We start from the raw sequence: 18103 nt of genomic DNA, 5'->3' as shown, positions 1-18103 counted from the left end.
TTTACTTCAAATTACTAGAAACAATTATAACTTGTGTTTATTCACATTGGCTTTGGTCGACCACAACAACATCCAACGAATGTAACAACGTAAGTTCTGATTCCTCCTTCTAATAAAGTATGATAAAGTCCGATGTGTATATAATTACAAGCTACACCATCCATCTAAAGCCAATCTCATATATATATATACCTCGTCTAAATTAAAGTATATTTTTAAAGGTATCTTATTCGATGATGAAAGCATTCGTACGATAAAAAACATTCGTTCGCTCCAAAGGGAACAAGTGAAAAAAAGACAAGATCTAAACAAAATAGACATAGAAAATACGACATGCACATTTCCTCAACAATACAAAGAATCAAACAAACATCTATAGCTGTTCATTCATGGAAAAGAAATGAGGGGTCTCGATTTTAACGTTGTCTTTGAAGACGACTTCATGATTTTCACTGTAAAAAATCTAAACCTTTCCCTCATTATAACTGAAGTTTTGATAAAAATTTTACAGTGGGCTTTATCATACCTGATAGTCCAGCAGATAGGTGAATAATTGTGCACTTTGTGTTAAAAGCATAAAATTTGGTAGAAACATAGTTTGAACCGTTCTAAACAAAATTAGATATGGAGGCAAGCTTGATTTTATCCACTTCCGGTTTTATCATCAAAATGGCGGACATGCATTTGATAACTGATTAATGGTTATTTAATTCTCACAACTGGTACTCAAAGTTTGCTGTGTAGTCTATAATATTATTGTGTATTCATGGTTTGAAATATTGTATCATTTCTTTGAAACCCTCAGAGTGTTTTATTCAGAATTTTGTCACTTCCGGTAAAAAAATATCACACGAAAACGTAATTTAGAGACGAAATACATATGTTTAATAAGACCTGTTGGTGACCTTCTGCTGTTGTCTGTTCTATGGTCAGGTTTTTGTCTCTTTGACACATTCCCCATTTCCATTCTCAATTTTATTTTATTTATTAATAAAAATAAGCAATGTTGTCCAAAAAAAAAAGGTTTAATATCATTGACCTTCTCTGATATATTTGTTCGATCCTACATCAGAATAACGAATCGTTCCATTAATTGTGTAATAGTGGTTTTGACATTCAAAGTACTCGCCAGGGCTGCAATTAATATCGTAGCGGCTACATAGGGCTACGTAGATTATGACTATTGAACGTGAAGCTATCCTAGCTGCTACATAGATATTGATAGCAGCTAGCACACTACTAGTTCTGTGAACAAACATGTACGTAGCACTACGTAGGCTAGCTGCTACAATATTGAACGCAATCCTGGTCTCTTATAACGAAGAATGCTCTTGTGACACCATTAAATGATATCCATGTATCCCATGCTGTTTTTTCTTAACCAGCGATCGATGCCACAGTGTCGAATTCAGTGAAGGCATGGAAAAGAGGCAATGCATATATGCGTTTTCTTGTCCTAAAAAGTTAGCAAGCTCATGAAATGAAATGCATCCGAAGTGTTTTCCAGTCCTTAAACCCATAAATATCAGCTGCATTTGTGACATGAAAGCAGGACACAACAAGTACTACTACATCGGTATCAACTGTTGCAATAATTCTCTTCCTGAAAATGTGTTCATCCATCAGTTTATAATTTGACAGAAATAGAATAAACTCTGTTTTGTTTTTATCTACACCTGAGAAACTCTATCAGTTTCGTGGTTAGCATGTTTGCCTTTGATAACGTCTCTTGTACCGTCAATCGTTATATTGTCTACAATAGTTACATCTTGTCAATGTTTCGAAAGACTTTGTATTAAACTAAATGAGACTAAATGCTGGTGGATGGGTGTTATTTTCTTGTTTAAAGGACTCGTCTAAGTTTCCTCTTAGATAAACTTTTCATACTGATCCATACTGGTACTGTCAATCTATTTTTATTCAACGAACGACGAATAGTATCAACAACTGCTGAGGGAGCTATATATTTAATTGGTATACAGAACAAGCAGTTCGTTGCTGTCTTCAAGAAATTGATTTCCTAACTCTTCTCTATCACAGAAGCTACATTATGGATAAATAGTTTTGAGCACTTAGTTTCTGTTCATGGTCAGTTGTGTCCTCTTCATCAAGAAATCGATATATGACTGTCCCTCTGGTATCTTTCGCCCCTGTTCTCAAACTCTTTAGCAAGTCTTGCAATTACTTGTCAAGCTATCATCCATCTTCGCAGGGCTTATTGGTTTTCTGTTAAAAGTGCCTCAATCTGACTTAACAACAGGTTTATTTCATGTTGTTTGTCTGATAGTCAATCATTATTCCTAGGTGCATATGAAAGAGGTTTCTTTAGATGCATGATGACGGATCATTGGAGAGTAACCTTCAGGATTCGTTTGTAGCTGTTGAATATTAACATCTAAGCAATCGTTAGTGTTTCTTGCTAATAAGTACCCGGTTGTTATAGCTTGTCCATACAACAACAAACTAACAAGAGTTATGAGAGATCTTGGAACAGAATTCTCCTCACAGAGCACTGGAAAACTACCGTCAAACCTAAATGTAACAATAAACATGTCGCTGCGAAAAATTGTTACTGCTTTATAAATCTGCATTTAGTTTGAGTCAAAGTCATCGTCACCTCCTTTCTGAAACGAGGGTCCTATATCATCTTTGAAAGCATGTGAAAGCTCTCTCACAGGCAAACAACCCATAAATGTACTATGAACTCTTCAATGTCAACATCTAGATTCCTTATTCGCCTAGGCATCTTGAATAATGGTGCTAAATCTTCTTCGGTTATGGAATCTTCAATGTAGCTGACGAATTCAGCTAATGCGAGTCCATGGCTTATTCCTATGTCTCTTCCTTATTCAGTCTCATCTTAACTAGAGACGATTGATGCCTACTGATAAAGATTAGCAAGTCATTGGACATGATATTTCGTTTCTTGTACCATAAGGTCCCAAGCACTGATATTCTCTAATAAAGTTGTGTACTGAAGCTTTAGTACACATCGACGAAAAGGGATATCAACATTACTTGTTGTTTCTTCGTGGAGGTTTTCATCGGGTTTTTACGAACAACAAAAGTAACATACATTCTTTCATTGCTAATTTTCACAATAAGCTGGTTTGCAGCTGCAATTGCCTGGTTTTTTTTTACATATCATCTGTATCCTTTTGATGTCTAATTTTAGTTGTGACTGTTAAGATGGCTGGTCTTATGCCATGTGGCATTGGGTGTTTTTTTTGCATGGTTCAAGGAAGACCACTGCCATCATATTGTGTATACAGAGTGGTCATAGACGGTTAACATCAAAGTTCTTTGTATTTAACAAGATTTCCCGCCAAAGTTACATATCCGGCACCAATATTGATACACTTTTGGGATGTAGGGCATTGCAGCTATTTGTTTGTCATATTTTGACAAATTATACATTTTACATTGAGAATGAAAATGGGGAAGATGTCAAAGAGACAACAAACTGACCAAAGAGCAGACAACAGCTGATTACACCAATGGTTGTTCAATGAAGCGAGAAATTCCCACACCTGGAGGTGGTCCTCATCTGGTCCCTATACAAAATTGTGTACTAGTTCATTGAAAATGGATGTCACACTAAACTTCAAAACATATAGATGAACTTAAAATAAAGTCCAGCCAACCTCTACAACATTTGAGGAAGAACTACCTGGGCTTTGATCATCTGATGTCTCAATAAGTTTAAATCTTTTAGAGCTCATCTTTGAATTTTTATTTAGACTCTTGATTTATAAAGTGTATGTCTATCTGCATTCAAATATAATAATGAAACAATATTGTTCACCATATGAATTAAATTTTAATGGTCTCCAAATAAATAAATAAATACATGATTCTATTACATCCTTTTTTTCACTTTTTGCAAATTAAAAGTCGACATTTTTTTTTAATTTTAACATGAAATTTTGACCGGAAGTTGACCAAACAACACCTAATTGCTGCTTGAACAATACTGAAAACCAATTAATGTGATTCAGATCAATTAAAACATCAGGTCTTGTAGTTAAAACTAAAAAAATTGAGAGAGAATTAAGAAAAGTTGAAATTTTAACATGCATCCGCCATTTTGGATTTTACCGGAAGTTAACTATATTTTTAGCTTGCCTCCATATCTTAAATTAAAGAGTATAGATAAAAGTATGTTTGAGCAAAATTTGGTGCTTTTAACACGAAGTGCACAATTCCTTCATATATTGCACCTATCTGCTGGACTATGAGTGACAATGGACCTTACGATGATTACTTGTACATTATGACGGTGTTCACAGGACTACACAGAAATGCTGGAACAAAATCCAGAATAGGTTTCATGATAATTGATGGCAAACCAAAGAAAAGCCATTTTTATGAACCAGATGTACGAATATTAGATGACGAATCACATCGAGTAAGTTTTTCGCTTATACAAAAAACGTTATGATTTATATGTAAGATGAAACACGGGAACTTTGTATGTGGAAAATTAGAGTTATATACATTTGTGTATTAAGATATATTTAATACATTTGTTCATAAATACCTTGAATAAACACTCATGGTATCTGTCCACTAATTCGTGATGGTGACCATACAAACGTCGATTTCAGTCGTTTATTTTTATTAAAACCCTTGTAAACGAGTAACTATAGTGAACATACACGAGCAAAATGTATTGTCTGATATATGATAATGCCATTGGACCTTAATCAAAAATTAGTAAAAAAATGTCTCATTGCTATATTGTCTGGACTAAGCGATGAAAATCTAAGTTAGATGCCATTTTACAGGCAGGGATAAGTAAACGTGCTGTTGCTAAAAAAAGTTCACGTAAAATTCTCTATTTAGTCCTCCCAACAATGGTCTTGTAGATGGGCTTTATCGATGACTACCAAAGATCGGGCAACCTGTAGTCACAACACCAAGTAAAATAGAATTAAATTTGCAAAACCCTTTCCAGCAGAATCTGCTAACCATTCCGGAACACCTTTGATCACTCGTGGAATTTGGTAGGGTTTCTGTTGCTCAGTTGTTTACTATATTGTATTTTTAGACGGTTGTGTGTTCGTCATTTTTTATTGGGGGGGGGGTTGCAAAGGCATTGCTAGTTTTAAATTCATCAATTTATATCCTTTTTATGAACCTTTTTACCTTCCGCCTCTTTTTTATTATGAATAATAAATGCTGGTTGTAAGTCAATGAGATAACAACCCAACCACAATGAAATAAGACATCGAGAAGGCAGCATACAGTCATGAACAATGTGCATATGTCTTTACAATGTTGATTGACTTATGCTGTCGGTAGCCTATAAAATTTTAAAAACAAATAGAAATAAATAACAAATATTACAATAAAAAGATCCAACAACCACAAATTCTTCAAATGATAGAGATATAATAACAGACAGTTATTGACATGGCTCCTGAAACTGGACAAGACATTTACTTTTGGGCGGACCTAACGAAGTTGTTTTGTTTATATCATAGGGTTTTGGTGTTGGTAGCATCCGGAAATTTGTCATGAGCGTTTCTAAAACAATAAATGATCCAACGGTATTAAAAATTTGGCATGATAATAGCGGACAAGGAAATTCGGCATCATGGTATCTAAATAAAATCCTACTGCAGGATGTGCAAACTAGTCAGAGGTAAAGCTTACACGTTAATCAAATTTGTTTCCTTTAAGGTGGTACCTAACACTACAGGGAGATAACTCTGTAAAATCAGCTAAAAGTTTTAATTACGTTGTGTTGTTAAGGGAATATAAAGCTTCTCAATGATCAAAATGAGTGTTTGTCATACTGCTATATAACCAGTGTAATTTTTCTGATGAAACGGTTAGTTCAAATTTTTTGCAATTTTTATATTTTTGTCAAAGGGTCAAAGTACATACTTTGTAAAAATTTAAGGAAAATTAAACGAGCCAAATTAATTTAAGTTCAGGTGTTGGGTACCACCTTAATAAGTAAAAGGCTACATAGAAATATACAAACATTTATGTATCAATGAGATTTTTTATCCGATGATTGACAAATGCAAATAACATATACAATTGTATTTATTTTTCTTTTTATATTGATTTTTTTAAAGAGACAAAAGCAGCCCATGCAAACTGATAAACAGTAAAATTTTCAAACCTTATAAACTTTTGTTACTTTAATTGAATGACCAGGTTTGGAATGAGCTAAGGGTTCACAAAAAAGAAAGTTTACACATACAAAAATCCTTGTAATATACACGTTTTACCTCACGTAATAAAATATCTTCAAAGACTTGGCCAATAATTAGATATTAATGAAAAAAATCTCAAAAGTAGACTTTTTCGAAAGTGTTTGTAGCTTTGCCGTAATTGTTAGGTCTTAAGCTGAAATACAAATACTTCAGACAAAATTTCGAAAGTTACATACTCATATCATGCAGACTATCGTCTTGTAAAGGTGTAACTGACTTTCGTAGATTTATATCAAATGTATGTTTATATTTTTATTTTTGGTCCTCGATGCTGTTCAACTTTGTACTTGTTTCGGCCTTCAAACTTTTGTATCTGGGCGTCACTAGTAGGTCTTGTATGGATAAAATGCACTTCTGGCGTATTAAAATTTTGAACTTGTTGCATTTTTGTTGGCTGTTGTTCGTGTGATTCTTTGTCAATTGTGTTCTCCAATTTATTTATATTGTGGTCCTGTTGTGTTGTGTTGTCATTTTGATGTTATATTTCACATGACCATAAAAGTGCGAGATTTTGCATGCCACAAAACCAGGTTCAACCCACCATTTTTTCCTTTCAAAATGCCCTGTACCAAGTCAGAAATATGGCCATTGTTATGTTATAGTTCGTTTCTGTGTGTATTACATTTTAACGTTGTGTCGTGTGTTTACTCTTATTTTTTTAGTGTAAATTCACATTGCGATAAGACGTGTCACGGCACTTGTCTATCCCAAATTCATGCAGTTGGTTTTGATGTTATATTTGTTATTCTCGTGGGATTTTGTCTGATGCTCTGTCCGTTTCTGTGTGTGTTTCATTTCAGTTTTGTGTCCTTGTTCTTCTCTTATATTTGATGCGTTTCCCTCGGTTTTAGTTTGTTACCCCGATTTTGTTTTTTGTTCATGGATTTATGAGTTTTGAACAGCTGTATACTACTGTTGCCTTTATTTATGTTAAAGTGCCAACTAAATTGCCTTATTATTCTTCCTCTTCGTGTATTAGTTTACCAGGCATAAACGAAAATGAAATATTTATACAATGAAAATCTACACATGTACAAGAAATTAGCTCTTTGGAAGAATAGTATACCTAATTACAAAACGTTTAAAATTTCAAAACGTCAGTTCATATGTCTTCATCATCTACTTAAACACATTACGGCTCAATATCAGATTGAAACAGTCATATATATACGGACTCAAACACAACCATTCAATGAAACATGAATATGCATCGATCTACAAAACAGAAAATGGAATGCAAATATTAAGACTTATAAATAGCCTTTCCTTTTCACACAGGAACTAACAATGTTTTCTAGATTAGGGTGCGTGTCTTTCTGTACATAGAAAGCGACAAATACCTTACAATGCAAACTATTATAAAAATTAAAGAGACCCAAATGTTTTATCAAAGCAAGTGCATGTGCTTCCGTAATATCAATACATATATTTTCTGTTATTTGACAGGTATCTGTTTATATGTGATCAATGGCTTTCTTTGGACCACAATGATGGCTGCATTGATTGTGCCATTCCTGTTTCAGATAAGTTGGATGAACACAAATTCTCATTTCTATTTCACGAAAAAACCAGACAAAACACTACAGACAATCACTTATGGTTATCGGTTGCAATTCGACCTGAAGACAGCAACTTTACAAGAATAGAACGATTGGCTTGTTGTTTGTCATTGTTGTTTCTTACTATGATCTCAAACGCAATGTTTTATGGACAAAATACCGGAAGTCAATTTTCAATTGGACCTATCAAATTATCATTTTCTGTGATATACATTTCACTTATAAGTGCAATAATTGCAGCACTTCCAATATTCTTAGTATCTTATATGTTTAGAAGTTCTAGACATCGTAAAACAAGCGAGAAGAAGCCTTTACCAAATAATGAAGAAGTCCCTGACATTACACTACAACCCACTAAAAAGACCAATGAGGAAACCCATCCTAAAGCAGATGTTACAGACGACAATGAATTTTCACTTCCATTTTGGTGTAGATATGTAGCGTGGGGAATTGTTACATTAGCCGTCTTCACATCAGGATTTTTTCTCATTCTGTATAGCATGGAATGGGGAAAGACAAAGTCGGAGGAATGGCTGCTATGTTTCTTTATGTCATTCATCGAATCGATGCTCCTCGTTGATCCACTAAAGGTAACATAATCCAGGTGTCGCTGTACAAAGGGAATAGGCAGCCATAATTCTTACAACTTTGTGTTTTGCCTAAAAAGTTATATATATACGTAGTGATTCAAGTAACAAAATTATATATATATATACGTAGTGATTCAAGTAACAAAATTATATATATTTATACGTAGTGATTCAAGTAACACAAATTGAAAACAACAGATAATGATTGCAATACTCAACCTATATGTTGCATGAAATAAACTAATTCCGTATATGTTACCAAATATGAAATGTCAAAAAGCGTCAGTATTATTATTTTAAAATTAGTTATAGTTCTCCATGACCTGTAAGTTTTGATGTTGATTTTGAATGACGTTGCAATGTGTTCGTAAAATATAACCAGTGGATAGTTAAATGTAATGTCTGTTTTTATGAACGTTTAAGTGGACAATATATACCTGCTTGAACATTCTTCATACTCGTATTGTTCAAAGCAATTCATTATATATCATACAAGCAGATAATTTTAGTCGAAATTGTGGGTCTTACAATATTTTTTCAAATCTGAAATAAACGCTGATGTCTTCATTTGCGGATCCAGGGGGCCCTGGGGCCGCCCCCCCCCCCCCCCCCCCACCCCTTTCGTTGGAAAAATTTTGTTGATTATATAGGGAATCATTGAAGCATGACTAGAGCGGGCCCCCTCTCAGGTCAGTCAGAGCCCCCCCCCCCCCTTAGGAAAAGTTCTGGATCCGCCACTGACGTTCTATCACAGCCGACTTATATGATTAAAACTAAATTACTGATATATATCTCCTGTTTTTACATTAGAAAACATTTTTGGAACTTAATATTCAAATTATTAAAGCTGTTGATTTGTTGCAGTATATAGCATACTCTTTTCAAGAGGGACGAAAGATACCAAAGGGACAGTCAAACTCATAAATCTAAAGCAAACTGACAACGCCGTGGCTAAAAATGAAAAAGACAAACAGAAAAACAATTGTACACATGACACAACATAGAAAACTAAAGAAAAAACAAAACGAACCCCACCAAAAACTAGGGGTGATCTCAGGTGCTCCGGAAGGGTAAGCAGATACTGCTCCACATGCGGCACCCTTCGTGTTGCTTATGGGATTACCAATCCGGTAAATAGTCTAATTCGGTAGGTCAAATTCATGAAAGGGAAGGGGATTGTAGTTACGACGTAAGGAACATATCCGATATCATTTGTGAAATGGTTATTCCATAACGGTCAACCAACTCGTGATGGCGTCCGTAAAATTTACGAAGGGATGATTTCAACTTCACCATTTGGAACTCTTGGTTTAATAGCTTCCTTGTGAGCAGTAACCCTCTATCAAGAAAATCATGATAGGAAATGCAAGCACAGGAATATCGTATCAATTGGGAGATATATACCCCGTATGCAGGTGCTGCTGGAATGTTGCTACTTAGAAATGGAAAGTTCACAATTGGAAAGCTGAAATCATCTCTTTTGTCGTAAAGTTTTGTCTTCAACCGACCCTCATTGTCAATTTCTAGATGTAAGTCAAGATATGAAGCCGACTTAACTGTATCTGTAGTATCCTTTATCTCCAATTCTATGGGATAGATGCGATCCACATAGTCACCAAATTTTGAATTGTTTAGTGAAAGAACGTCATCTAAATAGCGGAAAGTAGAGTTAAAGGATATTGCTAACTTCTTGTCTTTCTTCCTAAGAAGTTCCTGCGTGAAGTCAGCCTCATAATAATAAAGAAACAAGTCAGCAAATAGAGGGGCACATTTTGTTCCCATTGGGATGCCGACAGTCTGTTGAAAAACACATCCTCCGAACGTAACAAATATGTTGTCAATCAAGAAATCAAGCATCTTGATAATATCGGATTCAGAGAATTTTTTGTTGGAATCAGAGTGATTCTTTACAAAATAGGATTTATCCCTCCCTAAGACGAGATACTTGTATCTACGTTGGCCATTCTTTTTTATGAAGCAAAGTAATACCAACTCTTTTAATTTGTCTTTTAGTTTAGAATGTGGAATACTTGTGTAAAGAGTAGAAAAGTCAAATGTTTTAATACGCCATCGAGACCTTTGTTGGCAAAGGAAAGATTTAGAAAAGATATATATAACTTTTCACAAATCTATATGTTATTGTTACAAACTTTTTCAAAGGATGTCAATTTTCTGAATTGTGGTACTTTTTTTAATCAAGTTTAAAGTAAATATATCGTAATTTGAATGTTTTATTCTTTCACAGTGACGTATTTAGTAACGCAGATATATTAAAAAAAATGATTGTGAAGTAACATGCCCAATGGGTCCGGTAGTAAAATACTAGTCATATAAAAATAAGGAGATGTTATATGATATTTACTGAGAAATATATTCACCAGATATCATAGCCCAATAATGCCTAACAACATTATCTTAGTAGTACTATGCTTGAATTGTTTGGATGCTTTGATATCAATCTATGAGCAATTCCTGCACTCCAGAATTGGTGATATTACATAGTTAAAAAAAACCATCTTAAATAGACATATAGGGATAAATTTCTAAAATAACAGTGTTTGTAGTGAAGTGTTATATCTAACGAAAACCACCATTCGAACAAAGAATTACTCATGTAGGTACATTCGATTCATATATAACTTTTAATGTCTCATTCAAATGTTTGTGTCACTGCGCTTTTAAGCTTGAATATAATTTTTGACCACTATTACATAATTGGAAAACACTTTACTCTAGCTCTAATAGGTCCAAGTATGACAAAATTTGAACCAATCCAAAGGAAAAAATCAATAGTAATAGATGATTTTACAGATGTACAGTTCATATACAGCTTTACAATTTTACAGTTTATATACAGATGTACATTTGATATGCATCTCTCGAACTGTACATCAAGATTACTTGCACTTAAGTAGCTGTGTAAGACAGTTCAAGTCAATATATAGAGCTGAGGAAATATAACATAAACAAAAAGAGTTTTACTGGGTGCCCCGACAAGGTAAGAGTATCCTGCTCTGTGTGATCACCAACCATGCTAATTCATACTCAGACATAATGTAAAAAATCGAGAGTAGGACAAAATCCGTATTATTATAGATAATACATCAAATTCAAATTGTTGACTACCGACCTAAGACTTAGAAAACATATCGCTAGTGAGTAAAATATAGACAAATCGTATTGGTCAACCAATGATGGTGGCCGTAACAATTTATGTAGCAACGTTATCAGTCGTTATTCCTTGTACCTGTTTGGTCAGTTTTTATGTAAGGAACTCAATTGTGCAAATTAAGTCCGTTTAGTTGAACATGCGAGAGCGTAATTTGACAATTGCGATTGGTGAACGTAATACGATGGAGCAGACGGTTTGTTAGTGCTTTGTAATTGGAAGTTGACAATATTTCAAATCTTTCATTATAAAAGTTAAAATTAATATTTATTTGTTTTCAATCAATGTGTTTAGATATCATAATATATACAAAATAAAGATATGGGGTATAAAACGTCTGTTATTATGTAAAAACTAAAGGACAAAGAAAACACATAATAAAGAAAGAAAAAAAACCCGAAATAACCTACATTTTGAAACTTTACTTTTATTTTAGATTATACTGCTGTCACTTGTATTCTCTTGGATTGTAAAGAGTTACAAAGAAAAATCTGTAAAATACGACACAGAGAAACTTCTTCTGGAGACAAAAAGACGTGCAGCAAGTCCATTTTCATATATTTTGGGTAAATATGTATAGACAGATGTCGTATGAGTGCCAATGAGACAACTCTCCACCCAAGTCACAATTTATAAAAGTAATCAATTATATAAATCAAAATACGGTCTTCAACACGGAGCTTTGTCTCACACCGAACAACAAGCTATAAAGGACCCCAAAAAATACTAGTGTAAAACCATTCAAACGGGAAAACCAACGGTCTAATCTATATAAAAAAACGAAAAACGAGTAATACTTATGAAAGTTTGTTTACATTCATCTATGAATTTCAAAGACATATTTGTTGTTCAACCTCATTAGTCCCCATTTTTTCCGTTTTCATTTAAACTAATGAAGCAATACACTAATGACATCATCATAGAATATTATGATTATATTCAATAAAAAAAAACATGTAATTACTACATAAACAACTTGATTTGATAGTTCACTTTTTGGTTGAAAAATATTAAACATTCCGGTCATCAATAAAAAAAAAGTACGCATATAATCATCATGTAAACTTATAGCATTTTTTGGTTTCCTTCAACTTTCTTTTGATACGATTGTTTTATGATTAAGCGCCCTTTTGACATCTTGTTCCTTGATTTTATTGTACTAGACATGTCTTACTGATCAATTACTAGTAAAATTAAATATTGGTAGCTTCAGAATTTAAGTGTAGGTCTAAACTCAATGACGTCCGATGCATATAAATGTTAACATGCCACACTCCCCTATATGTTTGACTTTTGTAAAAAAAAATGAAGTGCACGTGAGTTTTCGAATAAAGAACATGATGTTTTACAGAATGTCATAGTAAAAGTGGCACAGTTTTATTCGAAAAGGAAACTTCTATGAGAATGTGCAGTGTCTATATTTATAAAAGCGAAACCTTCATACATTTGTTGTGAATTTTTCTTAATTACCGCTCTTCATAACTTTACTAAGTTCTGTTTTTCAGATGTGTATAAAAGGAAGCAAGCTCCATTGAAACCAAAGAAACTTGCTAAATTGAAAGAAAAAAGACAGCAGCGACTTAAATCGCAAGAGATATTTATAGAACTAGTCTTATATATGATATTCCTTGCTGTTTTGTATAGTATCAGTTTTAGTAACAGAGATTCTAGATGGTATAATGTCAAACATCATCTAGAGCAGCGTCTTGTTACATCGAATAATATCTCAACAGGCGACTCAACATTAAGATACGATCAGGTAAGTTGTCTTTTCTGATTTATATACCATTGTTTTTCCAATGTTAAAAAGTATAGAAAAAAATGCGAGATCAGTAGAGCCATATACACTTCAAGTATAGTGCAAAATAAATGCACGATAAGGAATAAATCAATTTAGCAAAAAGGCGTCCATATAAGCACCTATAAGTCTGGCAAGATATTCCATGTATCGTAATGTGATATCAGCAAAAGAGTTATTTGCAACTTGTGAATAGCGACACAAGTTATACATGTACATCACAATTTTGAATAAAGGGGCGTTGCTATAAACTTATAAACCTACCAGTGAGATATTTGTCGAGCCTGCGACTTTTTTTTTCGCAAAAGCGAGACATAGCGATCCTACATTCCGTCGGCGGCGGCGGCCACAAATATTCACTCTGTGATAATTATGAAATTTAAATAACTTTCTTAAACTATCCTGAATTTCTACCAAACTTGGACAGAAGCTTGTCTATGATCACAAAATAGTATCCAGAAGTTTTTGTAAAAAAAATCCTGCTTATCCGTATTTTACTTATAAATGGATTTAGTTGTGTTTCTGCCAGTAAACATTACATTCACTCTGTGATTAAAGTTTTAGAAATTTTAATAATAACTTTTTTTTAACTATCCTGGGTTTGTACCAAACTTCGACAGAAGCATGTTTATGATCAAAAGCTAGTATCTAAAAGGAAATTTTGTAAAAAAATATTTCCTGTTTTTCTGTTTATAAATGGACTTAGTTATTCTTCCAGTTAACATTACATACAGTCTGCAGTTAAAGTTTTCAAAACATTTATTAGATTCATAAAACATCCTGAATGTTTACAAAACTGGACAGAAGCTTCTTTCAAGCAAAATTATCTAGAGGACAATTTTTAATATTTTTCCCCCATTTCTGTTGAGCCTACGACTTTTGTGAAATTGTCTTCCTTATCATTTGTTCATTCAAATAAATTTATGTGTCAACTCATTTATAAATCTATAGATTTGATTGCATACTGTATTCATTTTATACAAGCATAACTTTTTTCAAACATTTCAAACGTTTTATTTCATTAACCGTAATTATGTGCATTACCCTATCACACTGAAAACATAGACAACAGAAAACGTAGGCAAGACACTGTGTTCCGCGGAACCCTTACGAATTTTAAATAAAAGCTGAACAAATATGCCAGACTTATAATTTACCGTCAGAAATTCGTAATTCAATGGTGCTTATCGACTACTTAAATATCAAGGTTGACACCTATAGTCAAAACAGTTGGAAGGCCGAAATTCTTCACGAAGTTTATTTTGACACAGAAATACTATTGTTTTTTACACTAGGCACACATGGTCTTAGTCAGATTTTGACAATTTGAAATGTTTTGTTTTAATTCTATTCAAGTATTCGACTGTTTAAATTCGACATAAGAGATCAGTTTTTTGTAAAGGAAACACGCATCTGGGTTACTAAATTATAAGGCTAGTACTTTTTTATGAGCTTTACAACCTTTTTGTCGATACCACTAGTACTGCATAACGTTTTTTTCTGGAAAAACACAAGCCATGTATGTAGTCAGTACTACTGTTCTGACATGAAATATCAATGATACGTCATTTTGTAAATTTACTATTCATAAAACTGTAAAATCTTCATTTGTTTAAAATAAGTTTTTATTTGTTCTTCAATTTACTAACTTGATTCGACTTTATAACTGATTTGAAGAGTATTTGAACACGAAACACGCATCTGACGAACAAAATTGAAATCTTTTTATCTTTGAAGGGTTTTATTATAGGATACCGTAGTACGTCCGATTGTCCATCCATATGTTAACTCAACATATAATTTTCGTGGTCTCATAGTTGCATCAGTTTTAAACATTTTCTATTGCATTATGCCAGAGTTATAGGACTTTATTAAAGGATACTTTGAGAGCTTCTCAGACTTTGTACAAAAGCATGTCAAAATGGAACACATTTGTTTTTATCTTTCCATTTGCTTATTTTTACCACCTTTGTTTTATCCAATTTTGAATATGCTCTTCATTTGATTTGAGGTTATAAACAAAAATATCTGTAGCTAATGTTCAATATTCATAATTTAATATGTTTAACTAAGACACAAAATATAAAATTCGCATGTTACTTCTGTGGTCATATGTCTTATAATATAAGAATGTTTTACAGGTTAAAACTGCATCTAATCTATACACATGGATCGATGCGACCCTTATTCCTTTTCTATTTCCACGGTACCATTCTAATGGAGATCAACTGAATGCCGATAAAAGATTATATGTACAAGATCAAGTCAATTTTCGTGTTGGTCCAATGAGACTGAGACAACTAAGAGCAGTTCAAGGTACGATACATAAAACATGTAATTTAATTTGTATTACATGTCCGATGAATTTAATGACCGGTTCTGACCAATGAAATTAAAGATTAGAGCTTACTCTGGCATCAACTATCTTAGTAGTTGTGTCTGTTTCTTAATGTTTTGATTAATAAAAATAACATTACATAAGTTTGTTGCATCCGCAGACTTTTCTCTATAATTTTATCAGGAATGCTCTAACCTAGACATTTGAAAGCCATAATATATACATACATAAACGTATACTAAAGTATATGATAATACGAGACATAACATACATATTGACAGTCTTAACATAATTCAGAATATTATTCCAGAGAGAATACAAGATAACAGCTCAAAAAGTGCAACTTCAATACAAAAAGATAAAATTAGTATAATAATCAAGCCATCAAATGATTTAAACTGAGATTCTACAATTCAATTGGTCGTTGTCTGTTTTATCTGAAGGTGGAATTTATTTATTGAAAGTCATATGATATAAATGTAGGTATTAACTTTTTCAGAGCCATGTAGGACACATTTTTGGGGTAATTTTACCTGTTATGATGAATATTCTATTTACGGAGAGGATGATGTTAACTATTGTGTAGCCTGGGAGCCTAACCCTTGTGTAAGAGGTCAGGCTGTATATAATATGACATCTGCTGCCTGGACTTTTGTGTCGTCTGTTGATATTTGGGGACTTCCGGTCAGAGGACTACATTCTACATATGGCGGTGGTGGATACATAGCAGAATTCATCGTCAACTACAACATATCACGTCTAATTCTAAATGAGTTGTATAAATACACATGGATAGATCGTAAAACGAAAGCCATATTTACAGAATTCTCCTTGTACAACGTAGATGACAATGTTTTTGTTTTCATGACGTTTTTGACCGAATTTCTGGAAACAGGTGGTGTCATTGCAAGTACATCAATCAAACCGTTTCGGCCTTATCAACATATCGGAAGTCTTGGTATTTTCATCTTTATTTGTGAAATTATTGTACTAATTGGAATACTTATATTTTCTGTTTATAAATGCCTTTTGTTTCGGAGAAACGGAAAAAAGATGTTTAAGGAATTATGGCATGTTCTTGACATATTAATTATAATTTTATTCTTTGCTGCCACCGTAATGTATATCGGTAGATGGATAATGATTAATTTAGCTATGGACGAATGGGAAAATCATAAGAATAAATTCGTCAACTTCAGTCATATTGCGTCATGGGACGAAATGTTTAACATTTTCTTGGCATTCATTATATTTCTGACAACAATGCGAATCATGCGAGTTCTCAGCTATAATGAAAGAATAAATCAATTTGGAAAGGTTCTTGCTCACGTGAGTCATGATCTTTGTGGGTGTTTTGTAATGTTTTTGATCGTGTACGTAGCGTTTTTTACTTCTGGACATCTAATATTTGGCAGGCATTTAGAAACATACAAAAACTTATTCGTGTCATCAACGACATTAGTCAATGCTATTATCGGTAAAAACAGCATCAATGATGTGTTTTCTGTGGAGCCAGTTCTTGGAAGAACCTATTACTTCTTCTTCGTTTTGTTTTTGTTGTGGATTTTAATGACAATGATGAATGCAACATTAAATGTAGGTATTACAACCGTTAGGAACAAACCTGTTCGGTCAACATATGGCATCACAAACATTGTAGCGAGCTTCTGGAACGAGACGGTTGGTTTCATTATTGCATCAAATAATGTCACATCAAAGGGCAATATAAAATTGTCACCAGACTACATAGTAAGTAAGGAAGTTCCAAGGCAAATAGAACTTATACGACAGAAAGCCACAAACCAGATGGAAGTAATAAAACCGAACGTCGATTTAACGAAAAAGAAAATACGTCCAAGACGTATTTATCAGTAGTATTAATATAATCCATGTGCAATAGTTGGTCTTAAAGTTATTTGTAACATGACAAATGCGATATATACCGTTGAGATTTGTTTAAAACGGGACAACAATTGACACGAATGCTTTAACAGTCGATTTTAAAATGGTTTATTCAAACCGTGTTCTGCAATCAGTTTTTTTTCTGTGCACCATAAACTTGTGCAATGTGAAATAATCGTGTTTTGTGTGAGTAATGTTTAATAAATAAAGGTCTGTCATAGTTTTTCTTTAAAAAATATTATCTTATTGACTATTCTTATTTCAATGCATGCACTCACGTTTATTTCATCTCAAGTTATTTGAGACATATAATACCAAATATGTCTTTGTTTCCCTGCTTTATATTCCTGTATCAAAAAATGTTTGCTGATGTTGGATTGAATATATTCAATTTTCAACGTTTATAAATCCCTTTAGAATAAACGTTTTTTAAAAGGTAAAAACAAATAATTAAGCAAACGTATTAACTTTAAAAGAAGACCGGATGCGCCTCAAAGGCTTGGCAACGTTCTGACAG

At 33.2% G+C, this 18103-nt stretch overlaps 2 protein-coding genes across 2 annotated transcripts in view; one reads left to right on the top strand and one right to left on the bottom strand.

Moving 5' to 3' along the window:
- LOC139489445 (spermatogenesis-associated protein 20-like) overlaps nt 1-18103 on the bottom strand; it is a 243655-nt gene that overhangs the window by 193756 nt on the left and 31796 nt on the right. The window lies entirely within an intron of this gene.
- Nucleotides 4274-17559, top strand: LOC139489395 (polycystin-1-like protein 2). Its single transcript, XM_071275709.1, has 8 exons — nt 4274-4408; nt 6090-6121; nt 7677-8379; nt 11985-12114; nt 13054-13307; nt 15488-15662; nt 16184-16594; nt 17285-17559. Exons 1-8 carry the CDS (start codon nt 4274-4276, stop codon nt 17557-17559), a joined length of 2115 nt encoding a protein of 704 aa, XP_071131810.1.

This window comes from Mytilus edulis, chromosome 9, assembly GCF_963676685.1.
Source record: "Mytilus edulis chromosome 9, xbMytEdul2.2, whole genome shotgun sequence".
NCBI classification, from domain to species: Eukaryota; Metazoa; Mollusca; class Bivalvia; order Mytilida; family Mytilidae; genus Mytilus; species Mytilus edulis.
Note: the sequence above shows the minus strand (reverse complement) of the source record. Positions and strands in the feature narration are given on the sequence as shown.

Coding starts and splice junctions, on each gene's coding strand:
- LOC139489395 (XM_071275709.1), top strand. CDS start 4,274: ATGACGGTGTTCACAGGACTACACAGAAATGCTGGAACAAAATCCAGA. Junction 8,380..11,984: donor TCCTCGTTGATCCACTAAAG/GTAACATAATCC, acceptor CTTTTATTTTAG/ATTATACTGCTGTCACTTGT. Junction 12,115..13,053: donor TCCATTTTCATATATTTTGG/GTAAATATGTAT, acceptor TCTGTTTTTCAG/ATGTGTATAAAAGGAAGCAA.